The sequence below is a fragment of the Onychostruthus taczanowskii genome, unplaced genomic scaffold (assembly GCF_017590055.1).
Source record: "Onychostruthus taczanowskii isolate IOZ18803 unplaced genomic scaffold, ASM1759005v1 scaffold7, whole genome shotgun sequence".
Classification (NCBI taxonomy): Eukaryota; Metazoa; Chordata; class Aves; order Passeriformes; family Passeridae; genus Onychostruthus; species Onychostruthus taczanowskii.
Genome location: NW_024504786.1, coordinates 15,731,148 through 15,753,697, shown reverse-complemented (window position 1 = coordinate 15,753,697; position 22,550 = coordinate 15,731,148). Strand labels below are relative to the sequence as shown.

The 22,550-nt window shown below is 39.8% G+C and overlaps 2 protein-coding genes across 3 annotated transcripts; both read left to right on the top strand.

Moving 5' to 3' along the window:
• Positions 1 to 134: 134 nt before the first annotated feature.
• Positions 135 to 10,764, top strand: GCLM (glutamate-cysteine ligase modifier subunit). Of its 2 annotated transcripts, XM_041421318.1 has the most exons (7): positions 138 to 429; positions 3,007 to 3,072; positions 3,421 to 3,505; positions 4,248 to 4,304; positions 5,561 to 5,763; positions 7,252 to 7,366; positions 9,057 to 10,764. In XM_041421318.1, exons 1-7 carry the CDS (start codon positions 310 to 312, stop codon positions 9,224 to 9,226), a joined length of 816 nt encoding a protein of 271 aa, XP_041277252.1. In that variant the 5' UTR covers positions 138 to 309; the 3' UTR covers positions 9,227 to 10,764. The 2 variants fall into 2 exon arrangements, with proteins under 2 accessions (XP_041277253.1, XP_041277252.1); XM_041421319.1 differs by lacking the exon at positions 3,421 to 3,505 and having other exon boundaries at positions 135 to 429; positions 4,220 to 4,304.
• Positions 10,765 to 10,904: 140 nt separating this feature from the next.
• On the top strand, positions 10,905 to 21,135 carry DNTTIP2 (deoxynucleotidyltransferase terminal interacting protein 2). The gene is made up of 7 exons (XM_041421316.1): positions 10,905 to 11,549; positions 12,213 to 13,960; positions 15,433 to 15,571; positions 16,241 to 16,336; positions 16,689 to 16,853; positions 18,002 to 18,111; positions 19,487 to 21,135. Exons 1-7 carry the CDS (start codon positions 11,448 to 11,450, stop codon positions 19,578 to 19,580), a joined length of 2,454 nt encoding a protein of 817 aa, XP_041277250.1. The 5' UTR covers positions 10,905 to 11,447; the 3' UTR covers positions 19,581 to 21,135.
• The last annotated feature ends 1,415 nt before the right edge of the window (positions 21,136 to 22,550 follow it).

The following is a 22,550-nucleotide window of genomic DNA, read 5'->3' as shown; positions in this document are numbered from 1 at the left end:
CCCCGCCCTCCAGCTGCCTGGCCCCGCCCCCCGAAAGCATCGCCCCGCCCTCTGCCCGGCCCCGGCCCCGGAGAGCACGCCGGGCGTGCTGCGGCCCGGCCGCCGCCAGGGGGCGCATGCTCGCTGCGGCCCCGCGGCCTGAGGCAGCGCGAGGCGGGGCGCGCTCCGCTCCGCGCCGGGCCCGCCCCGCCGCCCGTCGTCCCCGCGCCGCCTCTCGCTCCGGTGCCCGTGCTGAGTCACGGCCAGCTCGGGGCTGCCCGGAGCCGTAGGTGTCGCGAAGAGCCCGCCGGCCACCGCCTGAGCAGTGCTATGGGGACGGAGGGCGCCCGTGCCCTGCTGGAGCGCGCCGGCACGCTCACCTTGCAGACCGGCAACCTGCTCAACTGGGGCTGCCTCCGCAAGAAGTGCCCGGCCACCCCCGGCGAGGAGGTGAGGGGCGGGCCGGGGCTTCCCCTCGGGGCGCCTCGGCGGAGGCCTGCGCTGGGGCGAGAGGCCCGGGCCGGGCCGCGGGCGGGCTGGCGGCTGAGCGAGCGCCGGGTGCCGCTCCCCGGGCGGTCCGAGCGGCGTCCGCAGCGGGACTCGCTCGGCGGGGCACGGCGTGGCCCGGTGCCCGTCACGGCGAGGAGGGGCTTTGGCTCCCCAGCGATCCGCTTGCCGGTGCCCTCGGGAGGCGCGAGATGGGAATGGCAAAACAGAGTTTTGCTTGTTATTTTCGTCCGTTCGTTGTGTTCTGCCCTGTTGGGAGGTCGGGTCCGCCGTGTCCCCGGAAGCACTTTGCCCTGAGAAGGAGCGAGCCCAGCCTTCGGATCCCGGGAGTGAAGGATTAAAACACAAATTTAAATGCTGTCTGTAATGGCAAAGGGGATCCCTTATACAACTCTAGTAAGATAAAAATATGCATAGGTATGAGATTGCATTACAGATGATGAAAATTCCGTTTTCTAACCTGAAGTTAATTTAATTTCTTCATAGAGACAGATCTTGGGGAAAGTAGCAGTTGTCTTTGAAGCAGAGAGCTGTCATCCTTTGTTATGAAGTTGAAAAGAGCTTTTTAATTGACACCTTAAAAGTATTGCCTTTAGCAGTATGTGTCAATACTTAGAATAGTTCTCATAAAATGTCTGGAGTTCCTGTGGCCATGTACTTCAGAACCACATTTGCTGTTTTGTGAGGACACAGTAATCTCAGAATAGTCACTTAATAATGAGAAAAACTATGGTTTGGCTGATCATTGCTATGTAGTGACACTAGTGATAACCTAGAAGTTGGTTGGTTGCATATTAATCATGCACAAGTGGAAGAAAGGTGGCAGGGAGGATGATGTAACACGAAGGAAGAATTCATCATACTCTTGCTTAGCTGTCATGTGGTCATAACCTGACCACATAAAGTTTTATTTGGCCTGGTTGCTTATTAAACATTCTGTGATCTGTGTGAAATAGGGCTGGATTCTGTAACAAAGACGTAGGTGTGTCATGATGGGCACCCTTGTGTGGGCAGTTTCTGGAGGGCTGTTAAGTCAAGAGTGGCCAATGTGCATGACTAACAGTTAAGGTACTAAAATTCACTTGTTTACAGAGGAATCCACTGGCTTTCCAGAGTTGATGTACTTCCAAAAGCAAATAAATGGGATCATTTGCAATCAGCTTTTAACTCCTCTCTTTGGTGTAGTCAGTTCTCAGTGGCAGAATGTAAGGTAAAATTTTGCGAGCTGTGAATGCCAGCGTTAGGAGATGCAGCTGTGTTTGGAAAAGCGGATCAAAGCAGTGGCATACACTGCTCTTTCCACATGGACTGAGGGCAAGGGAGGGGTGTGCTTTGGAGTCAGGGGCGGGTGCAGAGGAGCCGCAATAGAAATACGTCCTGTGACAGTCGCAAAGCAGCAGCATATAAACATTTAGTACTGTCTCACTTGCCCTCAGAAAGGAAAAGATAATATAAATTGTATCAAAATAGGATTAAGAGTTATTTTATTAAAGGGTTGTTGTGCTTAGCTATTTACTGGGGTGGTCAGTTCTTGCCTTTTGGGTCCAGGGGTTTTTATACTGTTTTAAATGATGGAAAGAATGTATAGTATTTGTGTTCACGAAGTATTGTTCCTGTATTATCTGATATCAGGCAGGAATGTTAACTTCTAGTTTGTGTGTGGTATTAGAGCTCTCTGAGTTAGGTGTCATAGGAAATGGCTGCTTACTGGTACACAAAGTAGGTATGCACACAGATACAAAATACACCTACCTGTGGCAGGTGGCAGTCAGACAGTACCTGTACTTAACTCCTGGGATGGATCAGAGGGAAGCTGCAGCACTGCTACAGCTGCAGCACTGGTACTGTATAAAATTAGTTAGCTGATTTAATACTTAGGTCTTACTGTGTTCAAGAAAATCCACGATCAGACTCTTAGTCGAGTTTATTTTGCATCTGTGGGTGCAGGAAAAATGCAAGTGTGGGGTAGGATCTGTAGGTTTCCCCTCCAGTGATGAAAGATTTAAAAGTATTAGTTGTTTTGCTTAATGGAGTAGGTAGGCAGTAAATGGGTAGGGTTGTATGCATCTTAAAAAGAGAAGTAATTAATACAATGAGTATTTAGTGGTTGTTTGTAAAGTCGCATGTTTGTAAAGTTTGTCATGGCGCTTATGCTCTTATCTGACTGCTTTGTAACTTAGCAATTCTGTGCAAACAACCCACAAACCAAAAAAACCCCAAACCACCCCATGTCTTAGTTCTTGCTTGCTTAGCATTGTACTTTCCTTTTAAGATGGTATTGGTCTGAGAAATAACTGAAGTACAGTATTTGTATTACTGCTAAAACTCTGTGGAAGAGGAGAGAAAAATATGTAAGTAAACTAGTTTGAGCAAGTTTCAGCTAGAAGCTGTGAAGGAAGAATCTTCTGTGGGATGGTGTCATTAGTTCAGCCATGCAGTCTGTCCTACACATCTCTGTACTGTTGTGTTTGTGTGTGGCTGGAGCATACCCACGCTTCAACATGAAAAAATGTTTTGTAGGTGCGGGACTGCATCCAGAAAACACTGACTGAGTGGAGCTCAAAGATCAGCCAAGACCAAAATCAGGTAGGGGAGGTGTTATGCATCTTATCCATGTTACGTGTGAAACCAAAGACATGGAGAGTTGGTTACACTTCTAAAACTTACTACTGAGTCTTGTTCCAATAAATCTAAGCAGTAATTTGTATTTTCTGTATTAGGGCCTTTCATATATGTTCATTATTTTGATGTCCCCTCAGTGATCAAGAAGCCTTGGGTTACTTGTTTTCTGTCTTAGCATTTTTCTACTATTTTTGTTTCCAACTGCAGTAAGGCACTTGCTTTTTTTTTTTTTTCCAAATTAGCTGAAAACATTCTTCAGGAGCTTACTGTCTCCTCTTGACATTGCTCCTAAGTCTCATGTACTTACTACAGGAAACACTGGAGGTTCTGGAATGTTCTGTAGCTCAAGCTATAGAAAAAATAAATCCTGAAGAAAGGGATGAGTTGAAAGTATCAGGTAAGAACATAGTCAAAAATCCAGTGTCATGGAAAGGTTTCATGTGCAGTCATTAATAGGATATTCATAGATGGAGTTTTTTTGCTCTCTCTTATAATTGCAGAATCAAATTACACTATTGCACGCTGTTATTCTTAAACATTGGCTAAGAAGGTCTTGAATTTGTATTTCAGATTTTAAAGTGGCTCAGCATTTTTCTAGTTTAACTTACATCACCTCAAGATATTTTAAATGTATTTTGTGAGTCTTTGACATTTTTGAAGCAAAATATTTCAGATAATACTGGAATTAAAAAATAGCATTGGAAGCACATTTATTTGCATAATCTTTCCAGGTTGAATATGATGAACTTGAAGGAGGCAGTCCAAACTAACACTAGTACATTTTGAGTCTCAGTAAGTTGTGAAGAAGTCTGTTTGTACTGTTACATTTGGGGTTCTTATACAGGTTGTTACTGTAATTGCTTCGTGTCTTGATGCTTTACAGCTTACTCATCATCTAACTCGATGATTTCTTGTTCTGAGACTGCACAACAACATCAAAATTTAAGAGAACGGTGTCTTTATTCAGCAGTCACCTTTCAAAAAACTGGGGCTTTTTCCAATTTTTTAAGCGACTGGTGTATATTTTAAAAAATCTTTTACCCAAAAACTCATTAATAGTGCATAGAGCAAAAGTAAATGGCTGTATATTAGTAATACATGGCCTCTTTAGTTATTGATTCCAGTTTGTTTGAAAATAGCAAAGCTTTTCATCGTTGGATCAAATTCTTCATCGATCAGAGACGCAGTTGACCTGGGTAAGTGTGGAACTCAAATTTAAGTTAGGATTTCTTTTTTACTCTAGAACTTAGATGAAAAAGATTCTAATGTTATTTCTAAGAGGTGTGTTTAGTCACTGTCACAAGTATATATCCTGTTTTCCTATTGAGACTTAGTTAATCAGGTCTATTTGCACAGTAGCTCAGTCAGTAAACTTATTAAATGGATCACTGTGACCTTGGATCCACAAACTCAAATCTGATTCCTTGCTATAAGCTGGAGCAAGTTTCTGTTCTTTTACACAAAACTTGTTAAAAAGCAAATGGCATGTGATGTTTTAATAGCAGTGATACAGCCATTCTTGCCAGTTCTTGTTAGTTGCATTTAACATCATAAACTTTGCTACTGACTGCATAGTCTTTCGGCGATTATTTAGGAAATAAAATAATGCTGCAAGTAGCTGGTGAAATAGTTAGGTTTTACTGAAAATGCCATACAATGTCTCTGCATGAAGTTGTGTTGGCCTTATGTAGCAGTAATTGTGAGCAGCAATGAACTTCACTATTTTGGAAGTTTGTTGGGCTTAAGGGGCGACGAAAGAAGAAGGGGCCAGATACCATTATTCTCTATTGATACCCCAGTAAATAGCTTATTTATTGTAATTTTTTCCACCATTTGTCAAACATACAGTAATGGACTCCTCCTCTTGAAGGAAATAATTACTTTAGCTCGGTAGTTCTACTCTGTTTGCTGTGCTTAAGAGGCCTCATGACTTGCATTTTTCCTAAAGCTCAGTGAGACTCCAAGACTTGCACTTTTCTCTGGCAAATTAAGTCTTTGTGTTTGGTATGCTTGTAGTTTAACTCCTCACACATATAAAGTAGTTTTCCATGTCCTGTTCTTGAGTTATCGTTCAGAGTGAAAACCACAAATTTTAAAAGAAATTGAGAGTGAAGAAATAGAGACTTGTTTGTAATCAGTGTCTTCAGAGAAAAATACCATTTTAACATTAAAAAGGAGGAAAAAGCTTCATGCTTTTGTTCGTTTCCTGTTGGTTTTGTTTTTTGCTTTCCCACGACCTACAACTGAATCTTGGTCTTCAGCTGTATTCTTGAATCTTTGCTAAAAAGGTTGTGTTATTATTCTTGACCTCAGATACACTCAGAGTTTCAAATGGTGAATGGAGAGCTAGCATAGTGAAGCAGGAGGTGTGGTTTTTGCTAAATTTGAAGAGTCATGCTGTTTATGTTCGTATCTGACGAAAGATTTTGCAGTGTCTGTTCTTTCTCCTCAGCATGTTCTGCCCTCGGAATTGCTCAGTTAGACTCAGTCATTATTGTCCCACCTCCTGTTGAAGATGGAACTAACCTCTCCTTGGAATATTTGCAACCTTATTGGAAAGAACTTGAAAATCTAGTTCAAAACAAAAAGATTGTTGCCATAGGTACCTCTGACCTAGATAAAACACTGTTAGAGCAGCTGTATCTGTGGGCACAGGTGAGAACCAACTTCCTACTCGTAGCATTTCTTAGGACAGAGTAACTGCTCGCTTTTTTGGTTGACACATTGTTGCAAACTTCTGTTATAAATGTTTTTTTATATAAAATATTAATTAGCCCTGTTATTTTCCACATTCTGTGTATGGTCATAATGTTCAAGGTGGGGGAGGCTCAAATGTGACTGTTGTTTGTTCTGACCAGCAGCAGCTGGAAATGGCAGGTCTGTTCAGAAGCAGGTTCTTTGAAGTACTGAAGGTTTGAGGATTGAAGAACTGAAAGTTTTGGATTCTTTAATACTTAGGAAGGAGTACAAACAGTACTCTTAAACCTTCAGATTTATTCCAGTGACTCTGAAAACGTAGCTATTTTCACTTTAAGCTGTGTTACAAAGGGAAGGATTTCCCCTTGGAAAAATTATGTTTTAATGGTAGGCGTAAATGTAAAGAGGAAGACTGGCTCTGAGTGAAATGGCACAAGGCTTTGCTGTCCAAAGTGACTAGTTTATAGCACCATAAGATGGGTTGGAAGGTCATTTAGTTCCAAGCCTCCTGTCATAGGCAGGGACACTTTCCAGTAGACTACGTTGCTGAAAGCCGCGTCCAACCTGGCCTTGAACACTTTCCAGGGAAAGGCAGATCCAGCGCTTTCTGTGCCTCAGCACCCTCACATTGAAGAATTTCTTCCTCATGCCTAAGCTAAGCCTGCCTTGTCAGTCTAAAGTTATTCCCTTGTCTTGTCACCATGTGTGCTTGCAAAAAATCCCTCTCCAGCTCTTTTGTAGTCCCTTTAAGGTACTGGAAGGGACTTTTAGGTCTCTCTGGAGCCTCTTTTCTCCAGGCTGCACAATCCCAACTCTCTCAGCCTGTTCCCATAGGAGAGGTGCTCCAGGCATTTGATCATGTTTGTGACCCTCAGTGTTTTATGTACACTGAGAGAGGGCAGTTGCAGGATTTAATGACCACCTGCATGCTGATCATGAATGCAGTTTGTGAGGAGAAAGTCAGTGGAAGAGCATCCCTTTTAACTTGATCTGAATCAAGCACTTGCCTGAAGGCATGGAAGATTGCAAATTAATATAGCCCTAAAAAAATGGGTTTGGATTTTTAAATTTGAAGTCTTTTTCAAACTAACATCCCTATAATGCTTTTACGAGAGCGGGGGTGGGGGGCGGGAAATAAAACTGCTCCTGTTTCGGGAGCACAGCAGACAGAAAGCCAGAGTGCAGTGAGTTAGGACTCATCTTGCTGTGGAAGCACTTGAAGTTAGATCCTACTCCTGTTTTGAGCTATGTGCTGCAAGGAATTGCAGGTGTTGCAGCTGCCTACGTTAATTAATCACACAGAATTAATTAGCCTTGCTGAGACTTCAAAACAATGGTCAAAGACAAATTGTTCAAAGAAAAATATCTGTTGTAATAGAAGGCATGAGGGAAACAGCTAAAAGTACATTAGTATTTTTTTTCTTATAAAAATATTTTGTTACTCAGGTGAAACCAAGTAGTAATCAGGTGAACCTAGCTTCCTGTTGTGTGATGCCACCTGATCTCACAGCATTTGCAAAAGAATGTGACATACAACTGCTAACTCACAATGACCCCAAAGGTAAGGCTTTGCCAATTAAGTTAACAGAAGACTTCTAAATGCATTTATTCAATAGAAAACCAGGAATAATCTTTTTCTGAACTTCAAAATGTGTTATATTTGAGGCCTGAACCAAGGATTCTAAAAGTCTCTCCTTTATAAAATATTTCTGTTAAGTTACTGCTGTTGGTTCCTCCCCCCCACCACCCCTTCTTGAAATAGTCTTGCAGCCTTGGATAATTTTTTGAAATACTTCTAATCAGAGAAAATAAAATAAATAGAAGAACAACCTATTGAGCAATTTGTACTATGTTTCTTTCTACAAAATATGGAGTTAAATGTATTGCTGAAGGCCAGTAAATGACAAACAAAAGTGTACTTGCCTGGAATTTGTGAAATAGGTTACATAGAAATGTTAATGACCAGTTGATTTTTGAGTAGTTTGGTAATATTAGATATGTAAAATTACTATGCTTTAAGTAGGATTCTTTCAAAGTCTTGACTTCTTAAAATAACATTATTACAAAAGGAGTCGTAAATTCTTCACTTTTTAATGCAGTGATTTATTTGCTAAATGAATGAAGAAATTGGAGGCTTTTCTTTGAGCTGTATAACTGAGTTACCAGTTCTCTACAATATTCTGGGAGATAACATTAGTTTCTCTCAAACATCATCAGTCTTCTTCACTTAAGAACACCTTAAGAGTGTTGGACACCTTAACACGTTATTGGAATAATAAAAAGTCTTAAACAATATTTAGTTAAGTCCTTCCCTACATTCTTGGTCATGACTAATTATTCATGATGATACTTTTCCTTCCTTCTCCTTTCTTTCCCCTTGATCCCAAAGAAAAAAGTAAGTGAAGTATTTCTTATGAAGTATGTACTTCAAAGTACCACTGTTACAATTAACTAATTTCATCTGTGTCTGAGCAGGATTTATAACTGCTCTGGCAGCATACAAGATGAATTTCCATTCAATTTCCATGTCCTCTGAAGTCCAAATGCAACTTGCATTTTAATAAATAGTATCCACTGAAAGTCATGAAATTAAGGAGAAGAGGATTTGATAGAAAACAAATCTACAATTACTTCATGTGTTGTTTGCTCAGCCTGACTTTTCTGTAATAGTCAGCTGAAGAGTATTGAGACTATTTTTGGTGAGTAGTCCTCACCATTGTTCTTTTGATGAACATTCCAGAGGAAACTAGGAGGACTTGTATTTGCCTTCTTTTTTTGTTTTGTGGCATTTAAGCCCATTTTTCTTAAAGCTTTCTGGGCTTATGGTTTTTATGAACCCCGTTATGGGAGATACTACAAATGCTGACTTTCCAGTGACTGCGGAGGTAACTGAATGCTCAGTACTTTGCTGATTTCAGCCCTATGCTTTACTCACCTCTGGTTTGTCTAGCTAGCTTTTCAAATCTAATTTTCTTTTTCTCCCACTGATGACTCTGCTGATCAACTCAATTTGATATTCCAAAGTCTCAGTTAGTTTTGTGGGAGATACTCAATGTTGTAAAAAAGCGTCCTGGAGATTTATTGTGTAATATTCAGCTGGTTTTACCCTAAATGCATTCTGCAAGAGTGGATCTGAGGGGTATATAGTACTACTTAAGGACTGTGGGAAAAGGCTTTTCTTTCTAAGTGTTGCTTTTTGCAGCTGTTTACATGATACTGTTTTAAGCACAAATATCCCTTTTTAACTTCAGAATTACTTTGTGAAGCAAGCTTCCAAGAAGTTCTCCAGGAAAGCATCCAGAACATGAAAGCAAACAAGTGGATTCCTTTATGGCTTCTGCGGTATTCAGTCATTGTTAAAAGCAGAGGAATTATCAAGTCCAAAGGCTATATCCTACAAGCTAAAAGAAATGCATCTTAAAGTCTTTTTTTCTTTTTTCTTTTTTTTTTTTTTTTTGTAAAGGCTGTTTAAATTTCTTTGGGATGGGGGAACATTGCATTTTTCACAGAAAGATTTTTACAGCATTTATAATGAACTACCAAAAGTTGTAATTATTCAGTGTGATTCAGTAGGAGTGTCTGTAGTGTTTTAATGCTATTTTTCTTAACTATTGATGGGTTCATTCAAAATATGAAATATTTTGAGGCTTTTTTTATTGAAGTTATCTATAGAGTAACAGTTTAAAATAATTTTCTTTTTATGACCAGTTCACTGTAAAAATTATCATTATATTTTAGCTGCCATTAGGTAGTACGGAGAAACATATTTTTTTGGTTTTTTTAAAATCTCTTAAATCATACTTATCTGGTGAATACACATTTCAAGCATTCAAGGACTAGCTTTTTTAGAAAATTGTCATTTTTTTAATGATACAATACCCCCAAAAATTAAGCTGTTATCTTATTACTTGATATGTATATATAGGCAAGTCAGCTGTTTAATTTGGGGCGTGGGAAAATTGGTTTATTTTTAATGGAGTAGAAAAGACCCCTATGATTTAGAAGAAAATGCATCTTCCAAATTACTTTCTGATTGTTACTTGAATTCCTTCTGGCTTCTTTGTGCCTCGATATGCTTCATTGTTCGCACAAGTGTGATGGCATTTTTACTGTTTGAAATAGAAAATGTATTAATAGTGAATGTTTAAAATAAGATTTGAAAACAAGCGATGAGGAAATCTGCTAATCAAAAATTGTGCCTGTCTCCTTCTCAACTGTGGCTTGTTTTTTTGATACTTGTGAACTACACAAGCAATTAGCCAAGTAGAATAGACAGTAAATGCTGATGCTGTTCATTAAAGTTAATTACTTCTGGTGTGGTTGCCTGGGAAACCTGTTGCTTGAGTGCCACTCAGGAAAGGTGAAGCAAGGCTTACCCTGAAGTTAGGTATCTTTCTGATTGGCAGCAGTTTAGCACATTGGCTTTTTAATCCCAGAGAGATTGCTGCAGCTAAGGCAAGGCTTTGGTTAATGTAGTCCTTCTGTCAAAAAGACTTTTTCCTTTCCTTGGCCTTTAAATGAGAGTAGATACCTAAAGTTCAACTTGTAGTTTAGCAGGAACTTTGATACCAAGTGTCTAAAATAGTAAATTACATTTTGATTTCAGACAGGGGCATGGCCTCATACTGGTAGTAGTCATTAACTTTGTTGTACATGTTTTGAGATTTGGACTGTAAGGGAAGGAATTTTCACCAACATCTTTCAAAATCTTCATATAGGCAGCAAGTGGAATTTGAATGCCTGTAGGTAGTGTCAGGAGTGTCAGCTTCCTATAATCCATTCCACTACGTTTAATGATTAAGGTTTTTCAAGGTACATTAGTTCTCAAATACCGTTTTTGTAGCGGCAAATAGCAGGAAATTTTCTTGGCTTCTTCAGTTCTTTTGACAAATGAGAGAAACAGGGAATTGAAACTAGTAATGCATCAATAAAAGTTTGGATTTTTTCTCTTAATAAAAATGTAGTGGTTTCTTTTTAATGTTGGGCCAGTGTGCATCAGAGTTCAAAATTACATTAGTTTAATTTTAAACTTCCCTACTAGCTCTGTGTTGTGTGTTTATGATTTAACCACTACCTGTGAGCTCTGTCTGCATTTGGCTGATTCTGTGTCTCATCAGACTTGCGTGTGTGCTCCGTTTTTTTGTATTGAAATGCTACAAAACAGGAACTCTGCTAAACCAGTACAACGTTGCTCTAATGGGATGATTTATTTCCTTTCTGTAAACTGCTAATAGTTTGCTTGCTGTAGAAAAGTACCTTTTTAAGACGTGGCATTTCTAGAGTCACCACTAACATAACACTATCAAATTACCACATTATCTCATTTGTTTGGTTTGCATCAAGATGGGTGAGAGGGGATTTCCTTCCTTCCTTGAAAGTTGAACTAAAATTTGAAACTCCCGTAGGCATTTTAGTGCAGCATTTTACACTTTTCCAAGTGCCGGCACCCCGCGACTGCACCACGACCTGGTACGCGTCACGGGGCCGGGAAGGGCCGGGCCCGGCCGAGCGGGCGGGGCCGCCCCGGGAACCTTCTTCCCGCCCCGGAACCTTCTTCCCGCCGCGGGGCCCGGAAGGGCGGGCGGCAGGGAGGAAGGAAGGAGGGCCGGGAGGAAGGGGCGGGCGCGGGCGGCGGCAGCAGCATGGTGAACACCAGGCGGGCGGCGGCGCGGCGCCGGGAGCCGGGGGCGCGGGCGGGCGGCAGCAGCAGCCCCGGCGATGGCGATCCCGCCGCTGCGGCGGAGGTGAGCGGGGCGGGCAGCGGGCGCGGGGCGGGCGGGGCAAGCTCCGCACGGAGCGCGGCCCGGAGCCCGGAGAGGCGCGGTCCGTGCGGCCGTGCCCGTGCCGCAGCCGGCGCTGCGGGGCGGGAGCCGCCGCCGGAGGTCATTGGGCCATTTAGCGTTGGCAGCTAAAGGTAGGCTTCTTTTACTTCGCATGACAGATGTTTCAGCATTTCTCTGTCACTTGAAATAATACTTAGCAGATAATACCTGGTTCTGCGATTGCTGAGAGGTCAGTTTGTTCGTAGACGTAAAACTGATTTTGGACCCTATTTTGGGGCACATTTTGATAGTTGATAGTATTTAGTTCTTTATAGTTGAGGAAGACTTTGAATATTTCTGAACGTTTTTTCTGGATTTGCTTCCCATGACAACTTGACAGAACCTGTTTGAATTAGGAGATACTTGTCTATATTTCTTAAAGGATGTGTGTGTTTCTTCTCCTGCCCTGACCAAAAATACTGTAGAGAGATAAGCAAGGTATGGTTTGTTAAGGCTTCTTCCACAGAGACGTGTGTTGTGAGTTTAAGTAATTTGTTTGAAAAGATTGTTAGTGTTTTTTATAGCATTCTTTTTATGTAGTTATTTTATCTGTCAATATAATATTTTTTTTTACTCCTTTTCTAGGTGGGATCTGCTGAAATTAGTACTCCTGTGACTAGGAGGATGACTAGAAGAACTAAATCAGTTTGTAAGCCAGAGGTGATTCAGGAATGTCAGTTTGAAGAATTGGAACATGCAGAAATGAAATCAGATGTCAGTGATAGCTCAGAGATGCAGATCACTAGGAATGAGAACAGAGCTGTTCTGTCAGCACAATCAGTTGCTGAACCCCAAGCTGACGGTGATGTGTCAGAAGCAGAATCAAACTGCTCTTCTGTGTCTGGTCTCCAGACACCTTTGTTTGTAAGAGTAACACGGAGGCGACAGATTGTAATTCCTTATCAACCAGATTCTGCTGACAAAAAAAGACATGACAATACAGCTTTTGTAAATAAGTTAAGTAGGATTCTGGATGAAGATGATGTCTCTGAAGCTGAGTCTTGTTCCTCTGCTGTTTCTGGTGTCCAGATGCTTAACGTTCCCACAAGTACGAGGAGCAGACAAAGTAAAAAGAAATTGCAGGCACACAGACTTCGTGAAGCCCAGAGTGAAGATACTTCTGATGCAGAATCACGTTGCCTAAGTTCTCTTGTGGAACCATATGTCACTCCAAAACGAATTACTAGGAGCATGCAAATGAAATCACAAGGAGAAAATACTAAGCAGACTGAGAGAAAAAATATGTTTGTTTCAGAAGATGAGAATTTAATTGAGGACACTATTAAATCTGATCCCATCATAATTCCTGATTCTGATCCCATCATAATTCCTGATTCTAGGCCTACTGCAGAACTTGTCAATGACACGGAAAATTACACCCTCATTGATGGTAATAAAGAACCCAGTTCACCTAAAGGCAAATGTGCTAGTGCAGCCTGGAGTGAAGACACAAAAGAAGAGCTTTTAAATGATGTGGCATGCAGTCTTACAGAAACAAAACAAAGTGACACTAAATCACCTGTGAAAAGAAACAAAAAAAATACACAGTCTGTTGAGATAGACCATTCAGAAGCAATATGTAGCCAAATACAAGAAGATCACGGTAAAATACTTGCAGGAAAGGGAAAATTAGAGCATGTGTCTGTTTCTTTGACTGACTGCATAAGTCCCAAACAATTTCTAGAATCCCAAGGAGAAGTAACACCAGATGAAAGTAAAAAAATCACAGAATGTGAAAGAGAAGATGCTGAGGCAGATGCACAGCAGCCTTTCTCATGTGATAATAAGTTAAGGAAGAGTAAGCAAGCTAGTGCAGTGAGCAGCCCATCAATGGATATGGCTGTTGCACAGACAACTGAAAGCATTGGTAAAGGCAGGAAGCTCAAAATTGTTGGAGACAGCGGTGACAGCCAAACGGAAGACTTTGAGGTGTCCCACAGCAGTGAAAAACCAAGCAGTGATAATAACTCTCTTGCATTGTTTCTGAGCAACAGTGAAAATGATGACTCTGAAAATAGTGATGTGGCAGACATGGATACAGTTGATGAGAATCTGTGTTACAAAAAGTCAGATGAGAAAACTCCTTCCCCCAAAAAATCTTTAAAAAGCGGTTCACTGCATGTTGAAGGTCTTTTTGTAATTGATACTGAGCCTGGCATGAGTTCCAGCCAAAAATATTATCTGGATGATGTAGACCAAGACAGTGATGCTAAAAGTAAGCATGAAGAAGGTGAAAAAGATGAAGAATCAGACTTGGAAGAGGATGAAGAGGAATTAATAGATGAAGATGAAAAAGATGAAGATGATGATCTGTTGAAAAATAAGGTTGATGTGTAAGTATCTTGCTAGGAATACCTAAAGAATCTGCATTTCATTTAAGAATATGTACATTAAGTGCAGAATAAATAAGGGACTAGTCTTATCATGTATGTCATGTTTCTGCAGAAAATGGTGTTGCACATATTATAAAATATGAATATGGTTCATAAATTTAGGTTTCGGGATTTTTTTTCAGTTTTGAATATAGTAGGAACAGAACTCTAAAATTTTTTTGGCATCTGGAGGCCTTGTATGTGTTCAGCTTAAAAAAACAATGTGAAACTGGTCAGGCTGACTGAATTGGTTATTCAGGTCACAGTTTTGGGGTTTTTTTTTCCAGTTGGAATGTAGACAACGAAAGGTCCAGTGAATTCCTTACATGTTGCCTGATTAGATAATGCTTTTTAAACAGTTGCATATAATTTTATGTGTCAGTTGTTGCTGTGCTGTGGATGATGACTCGTCAGGTGAAACCTAGGATGGAATCAGAATAATTTAGGTGGAATTCTTGTAGTCCAGCTTCTGCTAAAATCCCTTCTTATGTTTAAAGCATAATACTTGTTTAGGTTGGATAAATAAGTCTTAATCTAGTAAAAACTTTCAGGTAGACCAGAAGTCTTAGCTGAGAAAGCTTAGCCAAGCATTCAGTGTGAAGGCATTATACAAGATCAGCCACAGTTTGATAGAAAGTTGTTAAAGGGCTTGTATTAATAAGCATTCAAGCTATAGGAAATACCTGATGTACCTCTTTAGATAGTACCATCTTTTCTGCATTGTAGTTTAGAGCTTTTAAATATTCTTGTCATCAAAACCAGCCCTGGTACATTGTTTGTGGATACATTCCACAGTCTGCCTGAATGAAGCAGTGAAACAAATGTGAATGTAACCTTGACATTTCATAGAACCATCAGGGCTCTGAGCCATTGACCATGACCCTGTGGATGCAATCATCAAACCATTTCTTATCCAAGTTTAATGACTTTGTTCCTAGTATGGTTATGCAGACAAGGAATTAAATATTCCTACAATTAATTCTATTTTCTACATACTTCTTATTAAGAGTTATAGTATTTTTACTACTAATATGTTTGGGGTTTTTCTCTTTAGCTAGCAAGCTTGTCAGTGTATAGAAGATTGCTAGTCATGAGTTCTTCTGGCAAGGTTAAGCAAATTTAAGAATTCAGTTATACAGAATATAATAACATCAAAGGTGAGAGTCCAGCATTAGACTTAATGTGAAAAATTTGTGGAAGTGATTCCATAGGTATTTTTTAATAAGTCTTATTTCATATAATGGCATGAATTTCCTGCACCTGTTATTTCAGAATTACATAATCTAGATAAGAAGACTTAAAATCATTGCAGAACTGAACCTAATTGGAAGAATAAGAAAAATATTTTTTCCGTTCATCTTCCTCAGAGGACAGTAGAAGGTTTAGCTGCATGCATGTTACAGTGTTCTAATAATTAACTATTTCTCCTTTAGTTTACATCTTTCCAGTAGCATAGACCCTGGTTTGAATATCAAGAAGCTTGGAGGTTTATACATCAGTTTTGATGCAAAAAATCAGAAGCCTAGATCAAGTATAGTTGAACCACTGAAGGAGAAGAAGAAGAAGGACCAGGTAACATGTTTACAATTATTCAGTTATCTGTGACTATAGTAACACAAAGATGTTAATCTAAGGAGGTTGGTTTATTTGATTTTAAAGAAGTATCCTTTTCATGCTTCATTGAGAACTTACATTCTTTTTGACCAGAGTGTGGTTTTACATTTTGTTTTAATGGTGAAAGTTTAAATATACCTAACTTTTCAGAAACTGAAAAGCAGTGCAAATTCTAACATTATCTTGTAAAATAAAATAAAATTGATTATACCTGGAGTTTTGCCTGATGATAAACAAGCTTAAGGTCTGCTGGCAAAATATTTAGTCCATAGCCAGAATGAATTTCCGTAAATAAAAGTCTATACCCTAGTGTGGACTTAGCAGGTTTTTTTCAAAAGCACCCTTTGAAGTAAAGGGTATGTGTTATTTTTTTGAGGCTTTTCTTTGGCTCATCCATGATAGCCCTCTTTATTCCAGAGGATTTGCTGTCTCACTTCCTCCAGGGCAGGTCAGCTGCTTTCTGTTGTTGTCCAGTGTTCTGTTTTGAAGATCCTTACTGCTTATGTATTGCATTAGAATGCTTGCTTAGATTCTGCGTGATACCTTCAGTAGGTTCTGTAAATACAGTTAAGCTCTAAAATTTGTATCAGTGAGGTGGCTCTCTAATGTTCAAAAAAATTCTTACAGCTCTTGCAGAAGAGTATAATAACTCCAGACTTTGAAAGAAAGGAAAGTGTCCCACCCTACAGGGAATCACTTCACCAGCTAAAGAAACAGCGCAGGGTAAGTGAAGAGCTGGTAATGCCTCAGATAATGAAACAAGCTGTGGTAGAAAGCTGCAGGCTGGGACTCTGTGCATATCAGGGCCTCATTGGACATGGGGTGATGAACTGCAGTTTAGTGTCTTTGAGCTGTCCTGTGAAAAGTCATCCTTTCAGTCACATAGTGAAGTGAATGGTTATGTGCTCAGTACAAATCTGTCACTGATGCAGTGCTGATAACCTTCTTTATAATAGTCATAAAATACGTGTTTTAGGGGTTACATTCTGAATGCTTTATCTGTCTTTTGTAGGGAGGAGTTCCCTTTTCTGTCCTTCCTGAATGCAAATTCATTGTTCTTGGTATTGCATCCTAGGCAGAGCGAGAGAAAACAACAGGCGATGGCTGGTTTGGTATGAAAGCCCCAGAAATGACAAGTGAACTGAAAAATGATCTTAAAGTTTTGAAGATGAGAGCTTCGTTGGACCCGAAGCATTTCTATAAGAAGAATGACAGAGATGGTCTCCCCAAGTACTTCCAGGTAAGGAAGCAGCTGAAGGTGGCATTGTACTGCTGAAGTTTTGAACAGCAGTTTAAGGACACCTAATAATGCCTATTTTGTAGGTAGCTTCTATGTTAATTTAATTTCATATCTTAATTATTAAAGTGTTTTGATTACTTGGCTGGAGTTTGCAACTGTTTAACTTTGTGTTACGTATGTATATATGCTGTTGATGTTTTTGGCTTTCGCTGATCTCATAAAAGTGAACAAATATCTTACTGAATCCATATTTTGAACCCTCAGAGGACTAGATTTTCACTGCTTCTTTGGAGTACTGGCCTTTGTAAACAAGTGTGCAGAAAATAATTGGCTTTTATTTTCTTACTAGATAAGAGAGAGACAGCTATCTTTGTGATAAGCTGAAATTTTTGCTGCTTGTACCTCTCAGCTTTGAAATTGTTTGTATCAATAAGAAATGACAGTGGAAGCTGTAGAAATAGGCCTCCCGAAACTTTGAATAGTTAGCAAGCTTGAGGAAACGTTTTCATTTCTCAAAGTATTACTACTTCACTCTGAAATGTCGAGGGTGTTTTATGTTTTAAAATTAGAGAAAATTAGACTGAAGTGTTCCACATAATTAGACTCACAGAGGTTAACTTTCACTGCATGAAACATGTACTTTGTGTGTCTTTACTGCTGACCTGAACCAAGAGAGCTGACAGACATGCTGGCTGGAAAAAATGTGATGTGTTTCAGGATGAAGCCCTTGTATTAGGGCTGTGTAGCCCTGATATAGCCCTGATGTAGCTGCTGTGTAGTCCTCTAGCAAAACCACCAGGATGAGAGACCACCAGGTGGTCATAAAGGTTTCTTTTCCCTTATGTTTAAAATGTTTAGAAGTTAAGAACTTTAATGAATTAAAGTGTTGATACAGCAGTCCAGCATTGAAAACTGTACAGTCTTAAAGCTCAGGCCTTCCTCTCTGCACTATGCAAGGAGACCAAAAGGGACTGCATACAAAGCATGACTTACTTATTTTTGGTTTTTGCATTTTTATTAAGCAGCTGTCATTCTCGTCTGCTCAGTAGGTGTCTTCACACTTGTTGCTGGGGATTAAAAAAAAAGTCAAAATGATCAACATCTTGCTGTTCATGTACAGTAAGAATGTTTTCATTTTTATTTCCTAGGTTGGAACTGTAGTTGATTCTCCCATAGACTTTTACCACAGTCGAATCCCTAAGAAGCAGAGGAAGAGAACAATTGTGGAGGAGCTGCTTGCAGATTCAGAATTCAGAAGGTATTTAAAAGTAGTTCTGTAATTCTAATATCCCATGTTAAAGAGGGGTATTTTTAACTCTGTAGCCTTTTTTTTGTTTTATTCAGCTTGCAGGGTGGTTTTTTATACTTCAAAGAAAAATTTTTAGTCTTTTAGCTTTTCCATAGTACTGGCATTTATAAGGTCTAAGGAACCTTTATCTAAGGGGATAATTAGACTGAGATAATGTATATTTCAGCTTCATTAAAGGGTTTTATCCAACTTCGGCCATCACTATTTGCAGCCACTCTTAAAGACTGATTATTTTTTCATGGCATAATTGACAGAAAAGAGCAGCCTATAATTCTGTGGATGCTGATATTATTTCATTTTATAAATACATTGGTCTGCCACCTGTCATGGGAATCAAAATTGTGCTAGAAGACTTACTTGAACATTGTGATTGAATTAATTAATGCATAGCTTACAGATTTTGGAGTCGATAATTTACTTGGTCCATTTTGGTATTGGTTATTACATGATGTTAATATTCACTTCTGTTTTCACATAATGACATGTTTCCTTTGGAGTGGTGTATGATTTGGGATTACAGAGTTAATTTTGTCAGACTTGTAAATTTAACTATAATGTTGGGAAGGAAATTTACTATATCTATATCTTAAGTAGTTTTCTACTTAAATCAGGTTTGACCTGATTTATTAGATATTTATTAGAAAGTAGTTTTAAAAATGGATGTATTTGAAATTTGATCAGTTAATTTATGTTGTGCCTAATTAAGAGCTTTAATCATATACTTTATCATTAGTGCAGATGTTTGTCAGATTTTGGTGTTGCATTTAAAGCCTCAGCACTACTCAGTCTGCAGTGTCTGTGGTACTCATTGGTGCAGGTACACAAGAGGCTGTTACAACAGAGGAGCTAGCAGCTCACATTCAGCAATTACCCTGCTCCTTGTTTAGTGTTCACCTCATCTCAGTTTTCTGTCTGCAGTAGAGTAAGGTTTATTATCCTCAGTGTGGTGAGAAGGCACTATAAAAGTGGGTGTAGTTTTTTCATGGTATTATGGAAATGGTTGAGTCTTCCCCTTGTGAGCAGGTAACTGTTTCAGCCAACTGTCCAAAATGTGACTGCATATGCAATGAAGACCCCCCCCACCAACCAAAATTAATGACAAAATTCAATAGAATTTACTTCCAAAGCAAATTTATCTGCATTTATCATTGATCCACCTGCTGATTCCCCTTTACTTATACATAAGTATATAAATCAAAGAAACTGATTCAGAAAAGATGAGAAAACTCAGTTTGGCAAATAATGTGCATAGAGTACTGTCCATGTTATCTTTTCCTGAACTTTGATTTGCCATGCTTAAAAGTAAATTATCTATTTTGTTCAGATATAATAAAAAGAAGTATCAGGAGATCATGAGTGAAAAAGCAGCTTTTGCAGCAGGGAAGAGGAATCGGAAGAAGAAGAAATTTCACAATTAAGAATTGAAGAAAAATACCAAGCTGGAACAACTTGTTTGTTATAAAACTTTCTTACAGAATGCTTTGGTTGTGGTGTTTTGTTTGGTTTCTTTTAAGATTGCAGATCATGTGCAAATTGAGGTTTAGGGAAATTCTTGCCATGCGAATAAAGCTAGGAAACTTTAGCAGATTATCAGGTATCTCAATTTAAATTAATTTAAATTTTAAAATTGCTATTTATTTTCATTAATATTTATGTAAAGAGATAATGATATGAAAGCACATTATTAAATCTGAGTAAAAAATTCAGCTTCACAGATTGTGGTCTTCTCAGGCTTCAGACTTCACATCAATTAATTAGTAAATTGAGTTTAAAGTTATATGTGTAATTTATCTTGGCACATATTGTGTGCTGTGTGCTAGAATATATTTTTCCATGACTTGTCAGAGGTGCTGCTGGCCAAAACTGTAATGGAAGGTATTGAAAAATGGTTTGGTTGTGAAGGATTTATTTCAACACTGACCATAATTGTGTAGAGAATGTCCTGGAATTCAGTGCCTACACATATGCTTTTATATTTATGTGTGTATACATTATAATATATATATATAAAATTTAGAAGAGACAAACTACATATTAATTATTACATAAGTAATACTTATATGCCAGATTTTAACAATCATATTTTGCTTTTATTAATTTTTACAATTTAATCATTGTATAATGATATTTTTGGAAATTACTTAACATTGGCATCCATTATGTAGGGTGTGTTGTGCAGATTGTCTGTTAGCTGAACTGGAATAGCTCAAGGTGAACAAATAGAGTGAGTCTGGAAGGCCTCTGCTGCCATTGCACAGCCAGAGATGGCATTGCCTCAGTTCCCCTTCAGTGACAGTTCATGATCTTTTGTGATTGTGAGAATTGCTGCAGTGTTGGTTTTTAATGACCTGGTCATTATTGCTGTTACAATTAGTGTAACTTGGTTACTGCCCTGGGGTAGCAGAAAAGATGGATAATAGAAGAAATTAAACTGGCACTACATTGTCTTAGGTGGATTGGGTGATTAGGATGTAGAAGTCACTATCAGAGGACCAGTGGTTGATTGTTTTCTTACCAAGAACACTGAATCTTAAAGGTTGCAGATCTTAAGCAAGGAGTGCTTAAGTATGTTCTTGACTAATGTTCAACCATCAAGTTTTCTCCTGAGAATTAGTTTTTTTTTAAGGATTAGTTATTTATGCTGAAATGACCATTGTGGTATGTATTAACCACCCACTGATGATTGAAAGAAATTTTCCTCAGATCCTTTGGGGTGTTTTTATCATTCCAATCATAATGTTGTCCATGTTTTACTACCAGAAACAGACAGGAATCTAGAGTCCTTAGAAAGTCTTCACGGCCTGGAGATGAATGGTGTCAAAGTAAAGTGAATTAATTGGGAAATATTAAACAAGTACAAGTAGAACCACCTGTCCCCAAGTCTCAGTTAATATGCACAGGCTATTTTAATGCAATGATATCTATGCCAGTATCTCAATTCGCATTAAATTATTAAAAATCCAATAAAAACAACTGTGGTGTCTTGTTCTCTGTTTGAGACATGGAAGCCCTCAAAAAAATTAATACTGAACACTGAGAAGAAAACAAGGCACCATAGTAGTTGTCATTCTGTTGCATCCCTGAGGTGTTCCAAGTGCAACTTTGGAAAAGCAGCATGCAAGTCTGAAAGACTTTGAGAGAAATGCAAGCTGTGGTGTTACACAGCAAGCAACAACTCCGTGCCTTTTGCTCGAGCTGCTCAATAGCTACAGCAGTTACTTCATGTGCAGCACAGCTAGGAAGGGATTTGGCTTGTGCTCTATATCCCTTCCTTTGATTCTTCTGATCCCTTCTGGTTTGTCCCGCTGTGCCCAGCGGGCGGCCGTGTTGTGTGGCGGCGGGGTGAGCCGCGCTGTGCTCCCGGGGCTGCAGGGTGGCTCTGGCAGGCTGTGCTGGCCGGCTTTGGCAGATGAGGCACCGAACAGAGCCCCTGTCCTTAACCACCGCTTCACGTTAAAGCATGGGCTCTGAAACTGACATAAAGGAGAAGGTGCTGGAGAGATTAAAACCCAAATGCACCATGTCATTGCCTGTGGTTATTACATTACTCTGGAAACGCATAGAAACTTTCATGAAGCTTTGCCTATCAATTATAAAGTAGTATTTTCTTTTAATGGCAGAAATATTTGTGCTAATTAGTAATTTTGCCTTTACTGACTGTTGTGGTTAATGTGCCTGGTGGTGTGGTTCTTTTTCAGATTTTCCGTTATTGCTTTTAAATATGCAGAATTACAGTTGGAAAGTCACACCTGCAGGATTAAAAATAATTTATCAAGAAAACCCCCCAAATCTAATAATTCAGGAATAATGAATGAGATTAATTCCATTCTGAGCAAAATCAAGGTGCTTTGTTTATTGCAGCTCCTGTTTTGTTTTGCCACCTAATTGGATTGCTATAATTAAAATGGCTCTTCATCTTCTATCTGTCGGTAAGTCAGAAAATAGTGTGTTAATTCCGGTTTGTGCAGTTAGTGGGCTTGTTGCGGTATTTGAAAGTAACCAGACGTGTTAATTTCAATCACGGTGACCCATCGTAACTGAAGTGCCTCCAGGAAAGACGAAGTCTTGGTTTTTCAAGTAAAATTACTTTCCGCAGACAGTCCTGGAAGCGTAGCGGCCCCACGGGGCTCCGGCGGAGCTCGGGCCGGGGGAGCAGGAGCAGAGCCCTTCTCCCGCTGCCTGAGGGCGAAGGGCCGGGGCAGCGGGAGCAGAGCCCTCCTCCCGCTGCCTGAGGGCGAAGGGCCGGGGCAGCGGGAGCAGAGCCCTTCTCCCGCTGCCTGAGGGCGAAGGGCCGGGTGAGCAGGAGCAGAGCGCTTCTCCCGCTGCCTGAAGGCGAAGGGCCGGGGCAGCGGGAGCAGAGCGCTTCTCCCGCTGCCTGAGGGCGAAGG

Coding starts and splice junctions, on each gene's coding strand:
- DNTTIP2 (XM_041421316.1), top strand. CDS start 11,448: ATGGTGAACACCAGGCGGGCGGCGGCGCGGCGCCGGGAGCCGGGGGCG. Junction 13,961..15,432: donor TTGAAAAATAAGGTTGATGT/GTAAGTATCTTG, acceptor TTTCTCCTTTAG/TTTACATCTTTCCAGTAGCA. Junction 15,572..16,240: donor AGAAGAAGAAGAAGGACCAG/GTAACATGTTTA, acceptor AAATTCTTACAG/CTCTTGCAGAAGAGTATAAT.
- GCLM (XM_041421318.1), top strand. CDS start 310: ATGGGGACGGAGGGCGCCCGTGCCCTGCTGGAGCGCGCCGGCACGCTC. Junction 430..3,006: donor CGGCCACCCCCGGCGAGGAG/GTGAGGGGCGGG, acceptor AATGTTTTGTAG/GTGCGGGACTGCATCCAGAA. Junction 7,367..9,056: donor AACTCACAATGACCCCAAAG/GTAAGGCTTTGC, acceptor TTTTAACTTCAG/AATTACTTTGTGAAGCAAGC.